At 51.7% G+C, this 22,030-nt stretch overlaps 6 protein-coding genes across 6 annotated transcripts; 3 read left to right on the forward strand and 3 right to left on the reverse strand.

Annotated features, from left to right (window-relative positions):
- Positions 1-5,827: 5,827 nt before the first annotated feature.
- Positions 5,828-6,567, reverse strand: CC1G_04095 (hypothetical protein; the record flags this gene model as incomplete). Its single annotated transcript, XM_001836730.2, has 4 exons — positions 5,828-5,938; positions 6,060-6,083; positions 6,137-6,348; positions 6,399-6,567. 4 exons carry the CDS (start codon positions 6,565-6,567, stop codon positions 5,828-5,830), a joined length of 516 nt encoding a protein of 171 aa, XP_001836782.2.
- Positions 6,568-7,382: 815 nt separating this feature from the next.
- On the forward strand, positions 7,383-10,176 carry CC1G_04096 (hypothetical protein; the record flags this gene model as incomplete). The annotated part of the gene is made up of 2 exons (XM_001836731.2): positions 7,383-9,855; positions 9,911-10,176. The coding sequence occupies 2 exons, from the start codon at positions 7,383-7,385 to the stop codon at positions 10,174-10,176; spliced, it is 2,739 nt and encodes a 912-aa protein (XP_001836783.2).
- Positions 10,177-11,541: 1,365 nt separating this feature from the next.
- CC1G_04097 (hypothetical protein) lies at positions 11,542-13,534 on the reverse strand (the record flags this gene model as incomplete). Its single annotated transcript, XM_001836732.1, has 9 exons — positions 11,542-12,120; positions 12,170-12,265; positions 12,320-12,345; positions 12,398-12,666; positions 12,718-12,777; positions 12,831-12,960; positions 13,015-13,150; positions 13,200-13,372; positions 13,426-13,534. The coding sequence occupies 9 exons, from the start codon at positions 13,532-13,534 to the stop codon at positions 11,542-11,544; spliced, it is 1,578 nt and encodes a 525-aa protein (XP_001836784.1).
- A 448-nt stretch (positions 13,535-13,982) lies between these two features.
- CC1G_04098 (hypothetical protein) lies at positions 13,983-15,587 on the reverse strand (the record flags this gene model as incomplete). Its single annotated transcript, XM_001836733.2, has 8 exons — positions 13,983-14,114; positions 14,171-14,319; positions 14,383-14,627; positions 14,684-14,749; positions 14,797-14,947; positions 14,997-15,120; positions 15,172-15,342; positions 15,411-15,587. 8 exons carry the CDS (start codon positions 15,585-15,587, stop codon positions 13,983-13,985), a joined length of 1,215 nt encoding a protein of 404 aa, XP_001836785.2.
- Positions 15,588-15,773: 186 nt separating this feature from the next.
- Positions 15,774-20,278, forward strand: CC1G_04099 (hypothetical protein; the record flags this gene model as incomplete). Its single annotated transcript, XM_001836734.2, has 19 exons — positions 15,774-15,835; positions 15,895-15,982; positions 16,029-16,080; positions 16,133-16,225; positions 16,279-16,355; positions 16,405-16,484; positions 16,538-16,655; positions 16,703-17,177; positions 17,263-17,683; positions 17,739-17,834; positions 17,884-18,089; positions 18,139-18,200; positions 18,252-18,524; positions 18,580-18,685; positions 18,734-18,744; positions 18,865-19,185; positions 19,239-19,721; positions 19,781-20,185; positions 20,240-20,278. 19 exons carry the CDS (start codon positions 15,774-15,776, stop codon positions 20,276-20,278), a joined length of 3,468 nt encoding a protein of 1,155 aa, XP_001836786.2.
- Positions 20,279-20,442: 164 nt separating this feature from the next.
- Positions 20,443-21,957, forward strand: CC1G_04100 (hypothetical protein; the record flags this gene model as incomplete). The annotated part of the gene is made up of 4 exons (XM_001836735.2): positions 20,443-20,756; positions 20,830-21,259; positions 21,307-21,705; positions 21,772-21,957. 4 exons carry the CDS (start codon positions 20,443-20,445, stop codon positions 21,955-21,957), a joined length of 1,329 nt encoding a protein of 442 aa, XP_001836787.2.
- Positions 21,958-22,030: the final 73 nt, after the last annotated feature.

The following is a 22,030-nucleotide window of genomic DNA, read 5'->3' on the forward strand; positions in this document are numbered from 1 at the left end:
TCTCCTGGCGGTGAGGTCTTCTACCACGACAGCATGTCGATCTCGAACGAGGCCGAGTTCGAGGGAAATGTCACAGATGGAAATTGGAGTCGAAAGTTAATAGATGGACGGGGTAGAAGGGCGGTGTTGCTGTTATACATCATTTTGTAAACAGTGCAGTTGGGTTATTTTTCGCGCTATGGTCTCGGTTAGAACGGATTATTATAGAGTACGGAGGACATCATTTCAAGTGCAGACTCACCTTCACGCGGATGTAGGAACAGGGATACCACGGGAAGTTCATTCCGAGTTGAACAAGGTAAGAGTCGGTGAAGCGCCTAGAAATCACAATGCTACCTTACGATAACAAGCGCAGGGTGCATGATTTTGTACGGAGGAGTCGATTGGAATGAAGACATCAGCAGAGGACTGTAGTTATTGGAGAGCAATTAAGAATAGGTTACATTGGGGAGCAGGAAGGATGGATGGCAGAATCACAGTCATATTGGGTGTAACGTGGCATGATGGTGATTGTTGAACTACAGATGGTTAACAAGTCGATAGGCGGGATAATGGGACTCCCTCGCGACATAATGCGTTTGATAGATCAATAGCACGGACAAGGGCACGTTGAGAGAGTAATGCAACGTATGCGATGAGAAGTCGGGGGAATATGGTTCATCGAGAGGAGGTGGTGGACTGGTTGAATTTCTTGCTGCGGTGATACGGGAAGTGGTGTCGGTTCCGCCTAGTTGTCCTGGGGATAAATGGAAGGGTTGGGCAGAGTTAGGGGGGAACGGAGAGGAAGGAGGATCAAAGGAGGGACTTGAGTTGTTGGAGGACTGGATAGACCCATCTGTAGGGAAGGGCAAGCGACGATAGTTTAAGGGATATAGTGTAGTGTGGTGGAGAAAATCGAGTGTAAACACGGGTTGGAGTGGTGAATGCCCCGGATGGGCGGTGGTTGATATGACAACGACGTGGTGATCAACAATGAGCAGAAAAAGGTCCCTATCCCATGCATGGCGGGTTAGGTTAGAGGGCTGGAAGTTAACTACATGGAGAACCGTTGGGGAAAGACGGTTCCGTGGTGGTGTGGACGTCATGATGAGAGAGATGGGCGGGCCGAGAGGACGTGAAGATGATGAGGAAGATGATTGACCGGCATTACTAGGGACCAATTGCTGCTTTGGTGTCAGGTGATATGATGTAAGACAGCGACGTCATTTTACTGCTTTCACCTGTGTAACCCATACACAAGGGACACCGCTGGATTTCCCTATGTGTAAAATACTCTTAGAATAGACACCTTTCCAGATTGCTTCCGCTTCAGGAAAGGCGCGGACAAATTCATACTCACGCGATGTGGAAAAGTCTCACTTTAAATACACAAGTTATACTAAATTTTTACGAACCCGACCCCTGCTAAAAAGTGGTCATCAAACTTACCCTTTCCGTACGTGTTCCCGGGACCGAAAGCGATTAATAAAATTTTATGTGTCATTTAAACAATCTAGGACCAGAAACATGCTAAAAAAGGTATACTTTACGATCAAAGTTCGGGTCCCCGCACCGATGCGGAAAGGCAAACTTTGTGGTCCGCTTATGGGGACCCAGAAAGGGAACTCATGCCAAGACGGGGCGACCAGCGACCACCAGCGATCAGGCACCAGCATCCAGCGCAGGGCAGCGATCAGCACCAGCACCAGCACCAGAGCATCAAGCGCGAGGCAGCTCTCGGCAGGGAACCAGCGCAGCCAGATAGGCTAGGCCTATATATAATATGTATCGTTTCAGCGCCAACAATAAATGATAACAAGTAAGATTACTGACCCGATTCAATGAGACCACGATTCGTATATCGCCCGGCAAGTCCGAGGACTCGTAAGGACATGTGGCCGCGTGGCATACAATGTCCCTCTGGCAAAGTACGATGGGGTCAATCAGACCGTATCTGAACAAGCCGCATTGGAGCGCGGGGTATTGATGGAAGGGGTCCTTGACAACTTCCTCGTCTTCCAACGGTGCAAACGGCTTAACAGCGAAGAAAAATTCCATGTGCATATGGCCGCCTACAATTCGTTTATGAACAAAGATCGCCTGGATATTGCCCGGAAGAGGACCCCAATCTTCATGAGCCGGCCAGTTGAAGAGGATCTTAGAGTTACCCTCCGAAACGTGAGCGGGCGAGAAACAAACACCTCCACCCCAGACGTGCTTAGCTTGTTGAACGAGGTTAGCGTGGTTGACCGTCTGCCCTGGGTGCATGAGTTGGATGCGATCGGACAAGGCAGAGTAGATGGATTGTGTCAGCGCACTATTCGAAGCAGTTGTTTCCTTCCATTCAGGCCGTGTGTCCACATTGTCTCCCCCGCCCATCAAACGAATGTCGCTGGTTAGGGAACCGGTAAATTGAGAGCCAAAGTACTCCTGAAACGTGGACCGAACGGTGTCCGCCAGTGGCGAGCCATCGAGGGAGGATAGAAGGATTCGGAGGTTAGCGGATCGGCAAAATGTTCGCATGAATGTGGATTCCATTTGACCTGCAGGATGTCAATTATGTTATGTCGAGTTGACCATGGATCACGCACTTACCAAACTTGAAGTTTGTGTTGATCCCTTGAATTAATCCGTTGTATCGTTCAAATGCGAAGGTCCACCACCCGTGTACAGGCCCAAACAACCTGATGCACTCACCCAAGTGCAGCATGAGATGATGATTGGGTTTGAGGCGGTTTTCTCCCCATAGCTCGATCAAAGACTCGAGGTATTGGTATGCACTGTCCTCCACCAGTTTAATGCGATCTTCGGTCATCGTCCTCCGAGTAGCCCACAATACGACCGTTACTAACTTGACGTAGTTATCGAGGATCTTTTTCAGGCGAGTTGCCTGCGGTTGGTGGCCCCACAAACGGACGAGGGTGATAACGAGACTGACGGTGCAGGTCACTCTCCAGCCATCAGCACTGAGCTTTCCGAAGCTGGCATCGCCCAGCGTGGCAGGGGGAGGCGTCATCCAAGACGGGAATGTCGTTTTTGCAATGTCCTTCCGAATCTCCTGGAGAACTAGGCCATCAAGAGCAACGAAGTCGTCTCGCGGCAAAGGAAGATTGACGACCGGTGTGGGATGGGCTGGTGGCTTCAGAGGTGTGGCTGTAGGGTTCTCCTGTTTCTGGAATGCACGTCAGCGATGTGCGAGGCGGGCGAAAAAAATGGGAAACTTACCCAGGTAATCAATGCATCGATCATGTCCTGTTTCGTGGGTTTCTTTTTCGAAATCTGAATATTGTTCATGGCAATGAAGGCCGCAATATAAGTCAGGCGAATCTTGCGGAGGGCGGGTACGTCGATCTCGGACATGGTCAAATTCGAATATATGCTGTCAATGTTTGCTTGCTGCTCTGAGGTTGCATGTGGCTTCATTGTTTTGTGCGGAGCGACGACATGATCCATCCCTAAAAGCCGTCTGGTGTGGAAAGCAAGGTTACCGAGAAGGAGGTTGTGCATGGAATCCAACGAAGCGTATTTCGTGTCCCAGTAAGGGAGGAGGAGAAACTGCGTCCAGCGCACTCCATTGGCAGCCAGCTCCGACTTTTGAATGGCTTGATTGGGTGCATCCCTGTATCGTTCGGCAGCTGCCTTAAAATCGGCGAAGGTTCGACGAGGCCAGCTTGCGGGATTTAGGTTGGCAATATCCTTCCTCAGAAGTTGGCAAAATGAGCAGAAAAGGTGTGCGGCATGGGATACGAATCCGGCAGCCTTCCGTAAGGCCGGTAGATCGCACACTAAGGCGATAACAGCACAGCGAACCAGACATCCGAATGGATGGGCTGCCGTCCATGAAAAGAAAACCCCAGGGTTCCACATCTGAACGAGCCGGGTGATGAGCGGAGTCAAGACGTGGTTTAGAGTGTTAACGGTCGGTTCGCGTGGCCCCGGAATAATGCCGGCAAGATATACATTTTCGACACGATAGCGCATATACGGAGGGAGATTCATGCACACCATGTAGATGGCACCGATGGATCCATGTTTCCCTGAAGTCTTTCTCCCCAGCGGATTAAACCAATCTATGTTCATGGTAAACACCAGGCGCAGTTCCCGATCGAGCCGCTTCACGAAAGGCTTTCCATCGCTCCAAAGAAGGTCTCTCAATGCCCGCCCACCGAAAATGTCACTGCAGACGGATGTGACAGTGTCCGACCAGGACCTCGACGTCGTCTCAAGGCCGTTTGTGAAGTCTGGCCTCGCAAGCATCCGGGAGAGCCAGGATTCGAAGGGCTGGTAAGTAAAAGGTTTGATGGGGACGGGAGGGGACCCTGGTGCTCCTGGTTTCGTCAGTCTGGCGTTGCAAATGTTGAGGAACCGTCGAGCTGTACACACGGTAGGATATCGCATCGTGGTACCATCATTCTCCATTGGTGGGTAAAGATAGAAGCATGAGGGACAACACGCATACGTGACAATCTCCGGGTCGAGGTCTAGTTCTTTCATGGCGGTACGGATATCGGAAGGGATTGCATTCTCCCCGCCGAGGGCTTGCAGGGGTGGTAGTATGGCCTGCGATGTACGAATCCCGCACTTCCTAACATATGAAACGCAAGCTGCCGACACGATACTTTTGAGCATAACGAGCGTGAAATTGCTTGGGTTCCGCGGAAGTGCTGAAATGAGATGCAAAACGACAACTGTTATGGTACAGAGGAAGATGGGCTCGAGCAAGGCATCCATCCGCGAGCGTGAAAGTTGGAGACGGCCTATCGCATTTGTAAGGCGCTGCGAGAACTGAAGCAAGAAACCAAACTCACCACAGTTGATAATCTCGGGAACGTTAGCGGATTGCTTCAGCCTCTGGGCACGCTGGTCCGTCCAGGCAGCATGAATTAAGGCTTCCATTGCGTGTAGTTCACCTTGAACCTTTTCAAGAAGACCATTCTTCAGGTCGCGCAAATCTCCTTCCCCAAGCAACACCATCCCGGCAAGGTCCTTTAAAGTGCTTCGAAGCCAATCAATGTATAGAACAAGGGGGCCGCACTGTCGATAGGAAAGCTGGGGAGGCTGCTGGTCCGACGAGACGTCACCCGTGAAGACGATTTCCATCGTCGCAAGTATTCTCGACATGTTGGTCTTTTTCCGGCTGAATTCAGCAGACCAGCCCTCCAATTGACGCTTGAGTCTCTTTTCTGAATTAAAGGCCAGTGAATAAATACCTGATCGAATTGAATGGGGGAAAGCTTACCATCTGTTGTACGAGAAGGCGGATAACCATCGTCAGATCCACTATCGCCATCCAGACTCTCTTCCTCCTCAGATAATTCACCCGTCCCTTCGGAAAAGAAAGCACGGCGAGAGAAGCGAGACCGAACATTGTCGTCACTCAAAGTGCGCCGAGAAACTAGTTCTTCAACAGCAAGCTCGTCGTCAGAGCCTTCAAATTGCCGCAAAAGTTCCTCTCGTCGATGTCGCTTGAGCAGCTTTTTGCTTACTTGGTTGCCCGAAACCTCTTGTTGTGACACAGGGTCAACCACTGTGAACCGACTGCATTTGGTACAAGTGCATATAGGCATGGGGAAGCGATTACACTGTCTCTAGAATGCTGTCGAGCACAATGCAAATCGCGGGAGGGGGTTCTTAGGACGGTCCGTAGTACTGCCTCGAAGATGATACGAGCACAGGACTGAGGGCAAGAAGAAGTGATCAAACGAAGATAGCACGATCGATTCAGTTATAGGTAGCGTGGTAGCAACAGTTAACACCACAATTGCGATATACACGTGATAGGGTAAGAAGAAAATGTCGAGGGTATCGCGATGGTATCGATTGCGATGGATTGTTCCTATCACGTTGTTCACGGTGACTGGGACAGTGTGTTGACCCTGTTCTTTAAGTAGGTTTCCGCGAAGCCTTGTGCAGGCCATGCACGCTCGTAAAGCTTGAGGAAGGGAAACAAGGTCACCGCCTGGTAGAAATGAGGATACTTCTCGGAAACGTATGGGGACGAAGGTTCTCACATCGTGAATGTACTGGTTTCGTTGAGAAACATCGTGTTGTTCGTACGTTCGATGTCCCCTCAGACGCACATTTGCGATTCTGTGCAAGGCGTTCTGTAGACGTTAGCTGATTAACTCCTGGTCTTCGAATTGGGTTGTCTACTCACCTGAACGTCCCGATACGATTGAGGGTCCCATTTAAGCGTATCTGGCAACGAATAACCCCCGGAACCTGGCTTGCCAACAGGACCACGGGGTTGTGGGGGCTTCGGTCGCCTGGAATCTTCAACGCTCTTGAAGGGGAAATAGGGAGTCAACGCTCGGGGTGGCAGTATATCTCTCGTGATGGGAGAGAGGTTCAGCGATTGATCCAGGACACCTATGCGCGTTGAAGTCAATTTAATCCAATATGTAATGGAGCGGACGTACTTTCAGACCCCTGGTCATCGGCTTGACAAGTCTGAGTATCGGCGTCTGGATTGCGAGGGAAAATTGTGCGATTGGTTATCAAAACACCCTCTCCTTGGATAGGTGGACTCGGAGGCCGCTCGGGGGGGAAGCAAATGCGATTCGTATTGGGTGGGTAGAAGCGGGCCATGGTAAACGGGGAGAGAAGAGCTGTACCGTGCGATGACTTGTCGACGGGAACGACGTCCTAATCATCCAAAAAAGAACCGCATCGGATAAACAAGGTCTTGCACAAGAGAGAAGAGATCCGATTTGATAGAACTGATAGAGAAAAGTAAGCGTCTTGGTGTCCCAATGTAGCTCAGGCCTGTAGCTGAATGCTCTTTCCGCCTTGATAGAAATCGCGATGCCTATCTCGGAATCGCCGCCTTCTATGGGTTTAAAGGGCCCAAAGCCCCTAATCATCACCCAGCTATGCCTCGAAGAAACTATTCGAGCGCATCGCCATTTGAGAGACTGCCGGGTGGCTTCCTCGAAACGCTTCGAGCGAAACACACCCAATAGTCAGGATGGTGGAGGTATAAGGCAGAGTGAGTATGCAAGTCGGTAACGGTCTGTAACGGTTGCTATGAGGTCAGTGCAGTTGCCATCAGTGGCTGTGATATGCCCCATCTCAGGAATTGCCACCGTTCAAGGTTATATCCTGCTCTCATGACAGTCGACTGGGCAAGTTACTGGCCACTGTCTCTTCAGAGCAGTTAGTTGTGTTCGAATCCATTTCGAAACAGCTACTCTCTCCCTGTATCTTCTGTCTTCTCTGATTTCAGACGCCCACGGCTCGGACTCGCAGTCTCCTTCAGTGTTCGAAACTATTTCGAAGTGTAGAGCTGGAACACCGTGTTTGGTCACAAAAGCAGGCTTTAAACGGCGAAGATACGCAGTAAGTAGATTACTGCCTCGACCTCCGCAATCTTGAGAGTACTAAGTGTATTCCTGCTTGTAGAGATGCCGTCGCGGATATTAACATGGGAGGACCGAACGTGGTATTCTCCCAACTGCCTCAGGGACATTAGAATCAACCTCGAGGAAACGAGAAACCCGTTCCAAGAAGTAACAAAGGCCGGCCGTAAGAAATCCAAATATCGTGACTTGCTCCTCGAACCTCGTCCTTGGGACATGGCGTTCGGGTGGACGTCATTTCTTCCAATGCAGCCCAATTTTCGAGGATATCCTTTCGATTGGCTCAACATCATCCCGGACCCCGTCCCTGATGACAACAACGCAGACAAGATTAGAATGCCGTCAGATATGATGGAAATCTGGAAATGGATAGAGCGAGAGCTCTACAAGGCAGTTACGAAGCTCAAGTCATCCTACGAAATCCCGATGGTCCTGCCATTTATGCCCTGGGCTCACGGGTATTGCTGGAAGTTCAACGCGTCGGACAAGCCCAGATATTTTAAGTGCCTCAAGGCGTCTCGCGACTGGTTTGCGGTCTGGATGGGTGCATTGTCGTACCTCACCGCCATGGCCCGATGGAAGCAGGAGAAAAGGTTGTTTAATGGGTATCATGGGATGCCACCTTGGCACGAAGTACTGGTCGGACATGTGGACCCATCGTTTCTCGACCAAATACACAACACGCAAATCCTCGATTACTCCTGCAACTGTCCACGGCTAGGATCCATCCTTCCTTCTCTTGCATTTCACCCCGATCAGCCACCGCCGCTTTGGTTCGAACATTTCCACGTTCCCATCTGGTACCCCTACGATGACCATACGAAACGCACTCCACCTCCGCGCCCGGCCATCGCTCTTCCCCCGGAACCCGCCGCCAGTAGTCGACAAGCACCAGTCGATCCACTCGCGGCCAATCCACCTCCTCTAGAAGCCGAAGCTATCCCAAGCTCGCAGCCACCTGCTGTTGATATACAGCCAGCGGGACGGCCTGCTTGGGAACTTCATTTCGAACGTCATGAACAACTACATCGCAGGATGATGGAAAGGGAGACCCCGAAAGATCGCCAAAGACGCGAGGCTCGTGCAGCCAACCCAGCCTATTCCAATGTCCGGGTTTTCGAATGGGTCCGCTCCGACGACGACAGTCGAGTCTGGCAACGGCAGCCAACCACGAAAAAATACAGCGCAGAGACCCTGTCCAGGTATCGGGCCAACCAGAGGAAGTACGATCCGTTCTGTCAAGAATGGGATTGTTGTGATGAATGGGGAGAATCGAGCGGACCATCTCAACATGAGAGGGTTGTGATAGTTGAAGGCGATTCGGATGATGACTCTGACTACTTCGAGAATTACTTCACCCCTTCCGTCCCCCAACCCAACAAGACCTCTACTTCGAGTGGCGAGCCTGTAGACGACAGCGACGAAGGTACTGAGGAAGTGAAGGCCTCGAAATTGCCTCGGCCCACCTCACCCACTTCCATTGGCACAAGCAACGACTCCGCCGACACATTCCCCTCTTCCCCTTTCGACGGCTCACATGGTAACATCTTCGAGCCCTTGCCTCCTATTTCGAATGCCGTTCCTACCCTGGTCCGAAACGAAGAAAACGTGACCATTTATTATGTTGATCCTTGGGATAGACTCGCCGCCAGCTTGCAGGATGAAGTCTCTAGGATTCTTGGACTGTTCTACGGATTCGTCCCTCCCCTTCTGACGGACCAAGCGAATATGGAGAATTTGGCTCGCGCTCCTCGAGGGCTTTTCCTGCGTTTGGTGGGGATGGCGAAGGACGAGGACCGGCCTGAGGCATACTTCAACACACCCCACTTTGCAGCCGCCATCTCATTCGTCCAGGCCCTCATGCAAGGGAAGCTCCCACCGCAATCAACCTGGGACCTCAAAAATGACAATGTCAAATGCTTGAAGGTCACTTCTTCAGTGAAGGTTATCAGCATCTACACTCTTTCCCCTGACGAGAAGAAAAGAGCAGACATTGGAGAAGGGGATTCAGTGGATCGGCTGTACTTTTTCGACCCCCCTCACTCTCCCGTCCCTTGGAAGCTTGCCGTCCGCAATGCTCATGATGCGCTATTGGTCGCGCGACTTCTTGAGACGTCAAACATCGTTGATACTGCCATGAGCCTGGTAGAGCAGGGTGTCTCATTCAAGATATTCCTACCTAGGCGCATGCTCGTCCCTCGCCGCTACAAATGCCCGATCGTCCACCGCCTGCCCACCAGGAAACGGGAACATTATTTCACCCAGGAAGACTACGAGAGCTACATCCATACCCGGACCGTCCTGCTTCAGAAACCCAATATGCAGGCGGCTCTGCGGCGCGGTGGCATGGTTTGGAGGCTTGCGATTGCTACTCTCGGCTTATCCGATGCCTTGAAGCCCGCGACAGGCTGTGGGGCCATGATGTCTGTTCCACTTGACGGTTCTTGTGATCTTGTAGAGGATGGGCTTACCCTTGATGAGTTGGATCTCTTGTGCGGGGCCTACGAATGCATTGACCGTAAGTTTTTTCCTCTTTCCGATTCGCTTGGTCCGTCACTGATTTCCACTCATAGAGGATGGACAGGTTGCGTTAAAATCTTGGTGGCCTTTGACGAGATACTATGAGAAAGAAGAGTGTGGAGAAAACTACGGACGGTGGTGTCAACGCAGGGAGAGATGGTACTTGAACAGGCTTGAGAAGATTGAAAAATCGGAGGCCCAACCGCTCACATACACCGAATGGAAGAGTAGTCAAAGAGGGCACCCGTCTATTCGCAAGTTTCACAAGGCAATCGAATCCCGCAGCGCCGAGTTCATTGCCGATCTGCTCCGTACATAGATTTATCTCAGTCTCGCTAACCTTGACATGTCTTTAAGTCTTATATTTACTTGTCCCCATTACTTATAGTATACAATGTTGAACGTCTTGTTACTTATACCATATTGATCGTACCGTACACAACCACCTGAAGTACCTAAGTAGATTCTTCCATCTTTGGAAATGTAAAATCCTTGATCCTACATACCAGTCAAATTTACGATGGTGTCGCAGAAGACTTCTGAACCTTACAGCTCGGCAGCTTGGCCCATTATGCGAGATCATTTCGTCATAAGTGTTTAAGGAACACCTTAGTTCCTGTTTCTGAATCATCGGGTCATTTTTACTGGTAGCCGGGATGACCAAAAGCGGTAAGCCCTCGGAGGTTCTATGGGTTTAACGCAGGTATTTGCAGCGAAAGTCCGCATAAATGCAGTCACAGCTCCGTCAGACGTGGTACATGCACAGTGGTAAACCAGGCCAAGCTACTGGCATAGAGTGCCCAACTCCGGCGGAAATGGAGGGCGGGAAGGGGGCGTAGGATAGTGTCACCGGTGCAATCAAGTGATTTCTCTTGGTCTAATGATACGAATGAAAACTGCAGTGAAAAGATGTTGGAACTCGGGTCAAAGTTTGGTTAAAATTAGCTTAAGAGCGGCATTCAACATTGTCCTCCTTTCCATCGACTTTTCTACCCGATCAATGTATTATGTTGACAACTGTTGGCACTTGTGGGCATGGACTTCAGTGTGGGAACTATCGATCGCAACCAACCACCTTGAACTTCACCATCCCCAGCCACCCTCACGTCGCGACATCATTTCAACGGATGCGCTGCGTTCGAAATCGCTTTCGAAGCAGCCTCTTTCGTCTTACCTAGCACATTTTACCAGAACGGCAATGAATTATCCCCTCGTCCTTCCCTGTGGCTAGCTCTATTGCCTGCTCGAATACGCTTCCGAGGCAACACTTGGGTGGGGGCGCTGCGTTCGAAATCGCTTTCGAAGCAGCCTTTTTCGTCTTACCAAGCACATTTTACCAGAACGGCAATGAATTAGCCCCTCGTCCTTCCCTGTGGCTAGCTCCATTGTCTGCGCTCGAACACACTTTCGAGGCAGCACTTGGCTCCGCAAAACTAGACCCAACTTCAGTGCCTGTGTTCGAACGCGCTTTTCGAAGCAGCACTTGGGCCCATAAGTCGTTATGTATCCCTCAATACACCGAATTATAATGCCATCTACGTTCCAAGATAAATCCAATCATGGAAAAGTCCTCTCAGCACCCGTCTGACTCACTCCTCCTCTCAAATGCTCAAGCTTTTGCGGTCGATGTCGCTTTAGACGGGAAAAGACACGGCCCATTGAGGGAGAAATATATTAGAAGTTATCACGGAAACATGGGAATGTAGAGAGAGAGCCGCTTCCATGCGCGACTCAAGAGTTCATCCAATCCCTCGCCTTCAACGTCGTTGGGCACGCTCTCCTGATCAGGTACGGCTTCGTCTTCCTCGCTGGCCTTCGATGGAGTCGGGTCGACAGGGGCATGGGCCTCCGATGGAGTCGGGTCGACAGGGGCATGGGGCACTCCCCCCTCTGCCGCAGCACTTGACTCCAGTTGTCCAGACATGGGGCCGACGATGGTCTCCACATCCCCGAGGAGGCCGTGGTCGACGACGTTCAGTGTCTCCAAGTCCTCAGGCTGAGGCTCCTTGCCGTCAAGCTCACGTTTGAGCTCTAGCTCGTCGAGCTTGAGTTTTGAACTCTCCAAGGCTTGGGCATGGGCTCTGATTCTCTCCGTGATCTCGTTGGATCTCGAGATGAACATCTTCAACTCGTTGAGTCTCTCTTCAGCCAAGCGCGACCGTTCGAGCTCCTTGCGATACTGAAGCCCGATGAGGGAGCCCAACCCTCCAAGCAAGGCTAGCATTACGAAAAGCGCGAATTTCCAGGGGAATCGCCACTTCCCCTGCTAAACCGGCGTTAGTACGAAGACAGGGGACCAGTCGTGCGCTCACCTTCTCAGTGGTCCACACAACGATTGCCCCTCTCTTCCCGATATCAGCACTCCCTGTCGCAAGGAGGTGACGCCCATTCTTTGTGCTTTGGCCATGCTAGAGAGTATGCGGTGTCATCAAAAGGGTTCGTGACGGAACGGCGGGACGTACTGCTATGGCTTGGACAACCAGGGATCCTGTTTCAAGTGTTATCAGCAACAGTGGACGTGATAAGACATGTCCACGTACCAGTGCTGGTGTGAGTCAACTGCTGGAGCACTTTAGCTTCATCGCCGCAGTCCCAGATGAATGCCTCTCCTGTGTCGGATCCGCAAGCAAGCCCGTATCGGGACAAGAAAGTCACTTGAAAGGGAAGGTTTCGATGGATGGCGACGGGGATCCTCCTCTGGTACAAGGGTCTGGCTGCGGCCGCGTCTTCCAGCTTGTACAGGTCCATTCCATCTGTCAGGTTCCAAATACAGAGGAGGCGGAGGTCCTCAGACCATGCCATGTTCCCACTTTCATGAACGTAAGTGGATTTTCTATGTTAGCCAGTCCGAGACACTCACATCCTGGTATGGATCTTCTCTCTCCACAGGCGCTTCTTAGTCCGTATCTCCCACGCGATTCTGCAGAGACGTTGTCAGTGTCGAGTGCGGCGTGCGGTGATATGCAAACCTACATCGCCTTTGAGTCCAGACATCCCACCATAACGGACGTCCCGCCATTGAAAAAGCAAACGGCTCGCATGATGCCCCCTTCCTCCGACATCTTCTCGAGTCCAACATGAACGGGATGAATTCTTTCGCCGACTATGGATAATGTCGGTTACGTCTATTACCAGGGTGAACCAGAGACTGACGTACCTGCAGCGTCGGATTTGATGTCGTAGAGATATAGGCCGCCGCGACCTACCACGGCCAGCGTCGAGTCGAATAACGCCATCCCCTCAATGGCATGGTCCATCAGAACGGTCTTCATTGCATGAAGGGAGAAGGTGAGCTGCTCAGACACATCAGGCATTGTACTTTCAAACGTTTTAGTAACTAACCTCCTTTGTCCCTTTCCAGAGTTTCACGGTGCCATCCACGCCGCCAGTTAGGAGGAACAGCTTGTTCCCACCCTGTGTATCCCTGAACCACGCCACGGTCGTTACCTGGTTCTGCTTGGTATTGAAGCGCCTCCACTTTGCCTCCGTGAAAACGCATACGCAGCCATCGTCGCCTTTTGAAAGGTAAGTACTTGTTTAGCTTCGATGTCCGTAACCGCTTTCTCACCTCCACTGGCTAGGAACTTCCCCTCTGGAGAGAACTGTAGGCAGTTGACTGGCCCTTCATGAGCATCGGAAACATGGACGAGCTTTCGAAAGGTCGGAAGAGGAGACATCGCTGATGGTTGAGAGATGAAAGGAATTAACGTCCGTTCGAACACGAGGCGTTGTGTTTTTGGATCTGGTTACAACTTTCTGCGCTCCGCCTGAATTCCTGAAGAGATTTCGCGTCTCCCAGATAGCTGATCATCCCCTTTCAACCACGAAGTCATACCTCGTCGAAGACGAGGAGAAAGGCCTGCCCTATCCAGGACAGCTGCTCCTCCCAGCCGAGGGCGACGAGATCGAGGATCGAGGATGTTTGGTGTGGGTTATATTTCCCCTTGGCTGGTGACGGTCTTCCTCTTGACAATGCGAATCTTAAGATTTTGTTAAAGCAACATGGCGACTATCGCGAAGGTGTAGAGTGGGGGGAGGGAGGGGGAGGGGTGTAATATTGTGGAAAGCGAGAGTAGTTATGACATAAAGAGAAATTATAAACAGCGCCCCGACAACCCGGGCTTCTCATTCAGGCACATCGCGCAAGTTAAAGACTAAGAACATCAAGTCAAAAGCCTCGAGAACAGCAATGATACACATGATGCCGAATTCCCATGCTGCCAGTAGAAAGAAGGCTGCAATATGGATTGTGAATCTCTGTTCTCGCCAATCAGTGAATTGCGTCTTCATGATGACGACGATGGAATACGCACAACAACATCGGATCTGTTGAATCCAGATCCTCCGAATAGTCGTCTGGTGTTGACCAGAAGGAATAGCTTGGGTCCGGACGGTGAAACCTCTTGAACGATGGCGGTAGTCTCCAAGTGGCCAGCCCGGGCATGGAGAGGACGGAGCTCAGCTAAGGGAAGTTACCCGTCTGGTCACCAATTTCTCCAACAGATATAATGACGAATTGACGTACCATCAGGCCGTGACAACACATATTGGCCCACAGTATGATGGGTTTCGTCGTGCTCAACCATCAGAAGGGTGCCCGCCATAGTTCCAAGAATCAGCCTCGAGTCATCCAAGTGAACAAACCTGCCGCTGAGAAAGGTTCCTTCGAGGTCCTTCTCAAAGGAGATTCTCGTTCCGGAACGGCTTAGAACCATGCTGTCGCGCTCGACAAGCCCCATGGTTCGTAGGGATGGAGACACGGCAGCCGTCCTGTTCAGTTATCGAATCAGCAACGGTCGAAACGGGCAATTGCGCAAGGACCCCACGCATGGTATGGCGGCACCGGTCCGCTGGCTATCATTTCCAACCCGGTCCTGCATTGTCTGAGTTTGCTAACCCGACGTGAGCTGATGCACGGGCTGCGTACGGAGTGACTTACTACCAGCGAACTTTGGACAACATAACCACAATTGTCCCATGACCATCGGAAGGGATCTCGTCGTAAAAGAAGGCCTCGACAACTTCGTGATGGCCGGGACTAAATTGGAATACGGAGAAAAACCTCGGCAAAGCTGGACTCGGTACGGTCTCTAGGTCTGGTAACGTCAGGATGTGCACATTTTGACAATAGTCACCGACCTTCTATGGGTGGGAGCCAGGCCCTCGAGACATCGTTACGATGTACCACGATGAGCTCCGACCCCTTCTGCACGAATACGTTTATTCCGCCTGCCAGCTGTCGTTCCCAAACTCGAGCGATATACTTTGGAACCATCAGCACGAACATCCGGCTACCCTGGATATAACGACGCACCGTGCTGTCCTCAGAGAACCTGTACAACGAGACCACGCCCCCGCTAGTCCCGCAGAACAAGGCCTCGCTGCCCTTCATGTTTGGATCGACGTACCAATGAAGCGCTGTGGCCGGCCAGCCTTCGGTTTGTAGGATGTGGACTCTGGACCAGTTTAGGGCCCCATCAAGAATCTGTGAGTTCATTCAGTGTCAAAAGCGTCCCCAAGTCCCGAGCTGATGTAAAGCTATGTAGTACTCACCCAAATTTCACAATCGGGCAGGGCAATGGCAACGTATCTCCCTCGTGGAGAGAGGAGAGCGCACACCACGTCTCTGGGGAGGTCCGGGGCGATGGGGATGAGGGTCAAAGGGCAGTCTGCCAACGCGCCTGGAACTCTCAAGCTCTTGCTCGCAACAATAGGCTGGGAAGTAATCATAGTCTCTGGGTGAGGTGCTGGGGATACCGGGGTGTTTGAATCAAGGCGAGGAGAAAGGGAAAGGAGAAGGACGCGCTTTTTATGTGACTGCAGTCACAGTGGTCACGAGTCTAGGGGCTAGACACGAGGTGAGTGACGCGAGACGGCTCGTTCTTCCTCTTGAACCTTAGCCATCTCCATAGACCCATGGCGAACGACAACCATCGTGTTTCAATGCCCCACCAAACAGCGACTTCCAGTGAACATCGGTGCTTATGCTTTCCTACACTGGTCTTTTTGTATTCTAGAAACTGACCGTCCTTTGTAGAACCGGCGTACGACTTCGGAGGGGGATGGCTGCCAGTGACGAATGCTTTAAAGGCGAATCTGAAATGGAATCATCTCCGTGGGTCCAGGTACGCTGTCCTTACGGGCTCTGAACGTTGTTACTGAGAATGACAGGCGGACGACATTATCTCTTCATTCACTGTCGATTGTCTCTCTCCATTTGCGGGTGAGTTGGTCGTCTTAAGTCAACGCTGGCGTCTAAGAGTTCCTCCCCTCAGCTGCCTTGGGAGGCCTGCTGCTCCTAGCCAAGAGCACTCATGCCTCGATGCTTAGATCGGAGCCCTTCAGTTTAATCGACCTTCATATTGCTGGTGCGTTATAATCCGTCCCCTATGAAATTTGACAAACCCTTTGTTTTCGGCAGTTGTTCAAGACTTCTTTCCGTACCCGATGGCTACGCGTTGGAACGTCGGCGTCCGTGACAAGGTTCTGGCCTGGCTAGTACGTGTCTTCCCGCGTCCTGCTCACATCGCTGACCATATAATCACAGTGCGAAACCTCGGTCGTCAAGATCTGTGAGCCGCAAACTGTCACTCTTCGGATTTGTCTCACTGCGTCTAGCGTCGCGATGTGAGTCCTGCGGGGAGATAACATTATCAAGCTCTAACGAATCTGGTGTTTAGCATGGAAGCGCTTCTTGCCTCCTCGGCACTGAACACTAGCAAAGGCTCCCCTGCATGGCGACGGGAGATCGAGGTACTGGCCCTCGCGATGGAGAGCTACCTTCACATGGATACTGAAGTACGGTTTCGATTACGACCACCGACGCATAGCTGACTCTTTCTCAGGGCCCCGTTGACATGGTGGCTTTGGAGGACTGCAAAGACATGGCGTCTGCCACCTTCGATCTCCTCGTATTCAGCTCGCCTTCGACCGCTTCGCTTTGGGCAATCACGGACCATTTTCTTCCTACCCAAGTGCGGGAAATCTATCGCGAAACCGTGCGCTTGACCCTAGCTTTAGCGGGCAGCAGACGGCCTTATTCCGAGTCCGATTCCGAGTTGTTCCAAGGAGTAGAGGGCTATCTGAGCGACGCTGCGAATGTTGAAGTTCGCTTCAGGCACCTCAGAAGCTCAGTTATCGTCCTTTTCGAACTGTGCTTCTGGTTTGAGCGTACTATTGCATGCAAAGCGGCTCAGCCGATGCGCTTCCTGGTCGCTGATATGGCCAGCTCTCTCGAAAGCCTCCGACGACTGGATACCTATGACGAACCTATCTCATCTATTTCCCTCACCACGGCCTGTCGAACCTCTCGATACGCCTGTAATACATAGTGTAACTCTCAATACATGCCTTGCTCGACAATTTCTGAATAGTCGGAGATTGAAATTCACTATCCAATCGACAGACACGGAACGAACGCGTCCTTTCAAACAGTTCCACGGCGACATCATGGCCCGGGAGGCAGACGACATGGATATGGATAATGTGGGAGGGGGCAGCGCTGGAAATGCTGGTGCAACGAATACGGGGGGTGATTCATCTGCCCCTCAGTCTGTATCAGCGACAAACGGAGCGTCGGTGGATGTCGAAGCTCGAAGCGCAAGTACAGCGCCCCCTGCGGGAGCGTCTACATCTTCAGAAGTCCCTGCCGCGTTCACCTCAGGATCTCAAGCAGTACCCGTCGCGTCCACCTCAGGATCTCAAGCAGTACCCGTCGCATCCACATCAGGATCTCAAGCAGTCCCCGTCGCATCCACATCAGGATATCAGGCCATGGCAGGCTCATCGACGCAATCGGGGTCGGCAGGGCAGTCTACCTGGACCACGTATGCCATTTGCTTTCTCTTTAAAACATGGGACCTCATCGCGGTTTCTCGACAGGCGTAACCCTTTCGCAGAAACCTGGCACCAGCTCTCCACCCCAGGAATTGCGGGGAGCTTCCCTGTTGATGATCTCCGTAGGGCCGCCAAAGCAAGGTGAGAGGCTTTACCAAGATATTCGACTTTTTTAAACCTGCGCTTCCAGAGTGGTCAAACCGGATGGAGCGTACTTTCCAATTCGTCCAACTCAGGTCCCTGCTGGTTCTAAGCCCTCTGGACTTGGGAGAAAGAGAGACATTGACGATGACGGCGAACCCAAAGGCCAACACTCCGAAGCCACCTCTCAACCTAGGACCACCAAGGACACTAACCCTTCCAGGCTGCGAAAAGCTATGCACAGGCTTGTCAAAGGTAAGTGTAAACGGCGTTAGGTGCCCGAAAAGTTCTCACTTTAGACCAGAGGGTTTCCAGGGTTTCTTCAGGAAGGTTGACCCAGCCATTGATACTCCTGATCCCGCCCCCGTGAGTGAATTCACCTTTGGTGCTCATTCTTCGTCTAACAAAACCATGTAGCCACGCAAGCGCCAGCGAATCGATGAAGACGACAAGGAATCTAAACCGACTTCAAGCAAGGCAGAGGGGACTATTCTGACACCAGATAAGGGCCAGAGCATGGAGTCGAATCAAGGAGGGCTTCCTCCTCTTAGAAACGCGACCGTCCCACCTCCACCAGCGCTCGCAGATAAAGGGAAAGGAAAGGACACGGCTACTTCGAAGGGGAAGGGAAACACATCCTCCTCCTCCTCCAAAGGGAAAGAAAAGGGGAAGGGGAAGGCCAAAGCACAGGTGAGTGTACCTGTCCCGTCAAGCAAGTATCTAGCAACATGATCACGCCCTTCAGGGAAGTGACGCCGAATACGAAGGAGAAGAAGAATGGGACGGAGTTGATGACGAACATGAAGATGAGGAGGAAGTAGAGGGGGAAGCACCTAACGTCGAGAAGGCAAGTACGCAACGGGGCTCACGGGTTGTTGACTATCTGACTGGATTCATAGGGATTCAGATTGTCTCGCGTACTTGAGGGCATTTTCGCATACGAAGCGGGTCCATCGAAGGCCTCAGGCAGAAAGCGACCCAAGGCAAGAAGGCACCGCTTTGTACATCCCTTTGCTGACCAAATGTTTAGTCGACTCTCCCGCGGAATTTGCCCGTTACTCCCGCGTCTGCGGTACCAGAACCACAGGGTGAAAGTTCCTCGGACATGTTTGGTGCTCTTCACGAGTTCCTCAGCTTCAGAATGGCGGGCGTCGACGACCTGGTCGCCCGCAGAATCAAGGACATTGAAGCAAGCACTTCCGCTGCAAACCAAGCCTTTCAAGAGAAAGTCAATCACAGGATCGAGGAGATTGAGATCCTGGCAAGTGGATCTGTTTCCAGGAAGAGGCGAATCAAACGGGGCCAGCCGGCAGACATACTTGCCAACCATCCATTACGCGTACAATTCGCCGTAGGTTGCTTGTCACCCGTTGTCTAGATCTGGCTTTGCTGACGGATACCTAGGAGCGTATTCGTTCCTTTTTCGACGACCATCTACTGAAGGTCGATGCACGGGTAGCAATATTATCCGCCGCCGAAACGTCCAACATGGTGAAGTCGAAGCTTGGACGTGCTCTGCTTCAGTTTCGTCCGCTCACTGAAGAAGAGTGGCAAGCATACGAGGACAACGCCCCTTCCGCCATTAAGGTCGATGCCAATAACTTTCGCTTGGACTTCTCTCGCTCTCGCAGGGCAGAGTTTAACCGGGAAGCACTCCATGTTGCCGCAGAAGCTTTCATTGAAGCCGCACACTCTGGGTACCTCTGGGGAGACACGACCTCTCCGGCAATCCCTTCCGAATTGCTGAAGTACGAGGTGGTCGCGTACGCTATCGACAACCACGCAGAGTATCTGTGGTCTGTTTATAGCGAAGCGACCAGAGATGATAGTGTCGCTCGTGAAAAGGCGAGGCTAACAAGGGCTTCGAGGACCTCTCGCAAGGCTTCGGTCAGTGTTCTTGTGTTTCCTCCGCGCCTGTGTCCCTGTTTCTCATAAATACCGTCCAGTTGCACGCCCATAGATTGGATACAGCCTTAGCAGACCCTGAGTATCGAAGATTCGCGCCCTTGATCAAGCGTATTGGCGTCCAGGGGATGAGCGACGACGAGACAGATGACGAAGACCCGGACTCTTTCATCCGCGTCAGCCTCCCCTGGCGTGCAGAGCGTCTAACACAGATCCTTTGGGCCCTCGACGAGCGCTATGAGGAACATTTGCGTTCCTCCGTTGGCAAAACCAATCGCCGGCGGGGACCCCTTCCTCGCGCGCGTCGACTGTCCCAGAAGGTGAACCTGAAAGCCGTGCCTCCTCGCAAGTTACCGAAGAACTTGTACAATTCCGATTGGTTACAGCTCCTGAAGCCGCACCAAAGAAAGAGGGTGGCACCAGAGGATGCGACTTACAACTTTCAGGTGACGTCTACTTTCTGCTATTGGTATTCTATCTAACAACCGTGCCGAAACTAGACTGGGAAGGTGGTTAAGAAGAAGAATGCACAGACGTAGACCGTGAAGTGAGGGTAAAGAGATCAGGTGAAGACGTGAGAATGGAACGGCGGTTGACCGGGCGATTTAGTAATAGATTTTTTGGTTGATTATGTGTTCTACCTACGTCTATCACCATCGTCCAAACTCTTTGCCTCTGAACCTCACTGTATCAGCAGTCCCCAATGACTCAATCTGGCGAGCAAGACATGTCGGGAACGCTCTTCAATTCGTTATTCAACTTGATCGGTGCCGGGCTGACCAACCTGGACAAATCTCTAAACCACCGTTTAGACAGAATGGAGGAGAGTATCACCAAGGAAAACAAAACCTTCCAGAAGAAGATCATGCACCACTTGTCTGCCCTGGACGATGTCGAGGATCGACCTGGAACTGCGCATGATCGCAAGCGAGCTACAGTCAGGTCGAAGAAAAAGGACGAGGTTCAAGAGTACCTTGCCCATCACCCCTTGTATAGAAACTATCTGGCGAGTACTTTGTATAGTCCCCGCGGCGGTGCACTGATTTTATTTCAAGAGTCACATCCGTACCTTCGTTGATGCCTTACTCAGGGTCGACGAGCGAGTTGCAAAGCTTACATCCGGAGACCGGATGGTCAGATCGAGGCTTGGACAAGCTCTCCTCCAATTTCGTCCATTAACCGATGAGGAGATGAAGGCTTACGTCGACAAGAAGCAGGGCGCAGTCAAGAACGACGCTGACAACTTTCGCTTGGACTTCTCTCGCCCTCGCAGCCACCTCTTCAACCGGGACGCTTTCAATGTCGCTGCGACATCTTTCATCGCTACTTTCGGCGGAGCTAACGGCAACAAGCAAGGTGCCATCCCAGGGGAGCTTCTAACGAAAAGGATTGTCCTCGCTGCCATCGAAAAGCATGCGGAATATCTCTGGGCAGTCTATGCAGAAGCCTCAAGTGAAGACGCTGTTGAAAAGGAGTCTTCTAGGCTCTCTCGGATCGCGAAACAGGAGCGTAGAAAAACGGTGAGCAGTTTTTAATACTGTCCTTACCTGTACTGACAGTACTTCAGCTGTACCAGTACAGACTTAAGGCTGCGGAATCGCAAAAGTTCATGCACCACCTTCCTTTGCTCACAACAATCGGCCTGGCGGGTATGAGCGACGACGACAGTGACGGGGAAGGCCAAGATTACGATGTTGTTACTTTGCCATGGCGGTCGGCGCAGCTGACTCGACTGTACATGGACCTCGACGATCATGCCGCGGAAATCCGGCGCACCAACGTCGGGCGCAATCGACCCCGGGGAAATCCCGCTCGAAGACGAAAACGAAGCGACAAACGAATCGATCTGTCGGCTCCAGTGCCTCCAAACCTGCCTATGAATCTGTACAATCGGACTTGGTACGACACCTTGCGTCCATTCCAGGAGAAGGCTCTGGCAGCAGTACAAGGAGATTATTGTTTTGAAGTAAGCTGCTAGCCTTGCTGGTATTCGGTGTTGGTGTTTTCTTACCCTCCATTGTCGGTGATTCAGACCGGAGAAACAACGTTGTGGAAGGATAAGAACGAAGGGGATGGGAAAGGGAAAGGAAAAGGAAAAGGAAAAGGAAAGGAGAAGGAGAAGGAGAAGGAGAAGGAGAAGGAGAAGGAGAAGGAGAAGGAGAAGGAGAAGGAGAAGGAGAAGGAGAAGGATACAGAGAAGGAGGATCTTAATGTATAGGAGTCCACTGGAAATACACGCAGCACTACGCTCTAGCATCTACATTACCAGTGTACCCTGCGAAGCAATAATT

This window comes from Coprinopsis cinerea (assembly GCF_000182895.1).
Source record: "Coprinopsis cinerea okayama7#130 chromosome 4 map unlocalized cont3.4, whole genome shotgun sequence".
Classification (NCBI taxonomy): Eukaryota; Fungi; Basidiomycota; class Agaricomycetes; order Agaricales; family Psathyrellaceae; genus Coprinopsis; species Coprinopsis cinerea.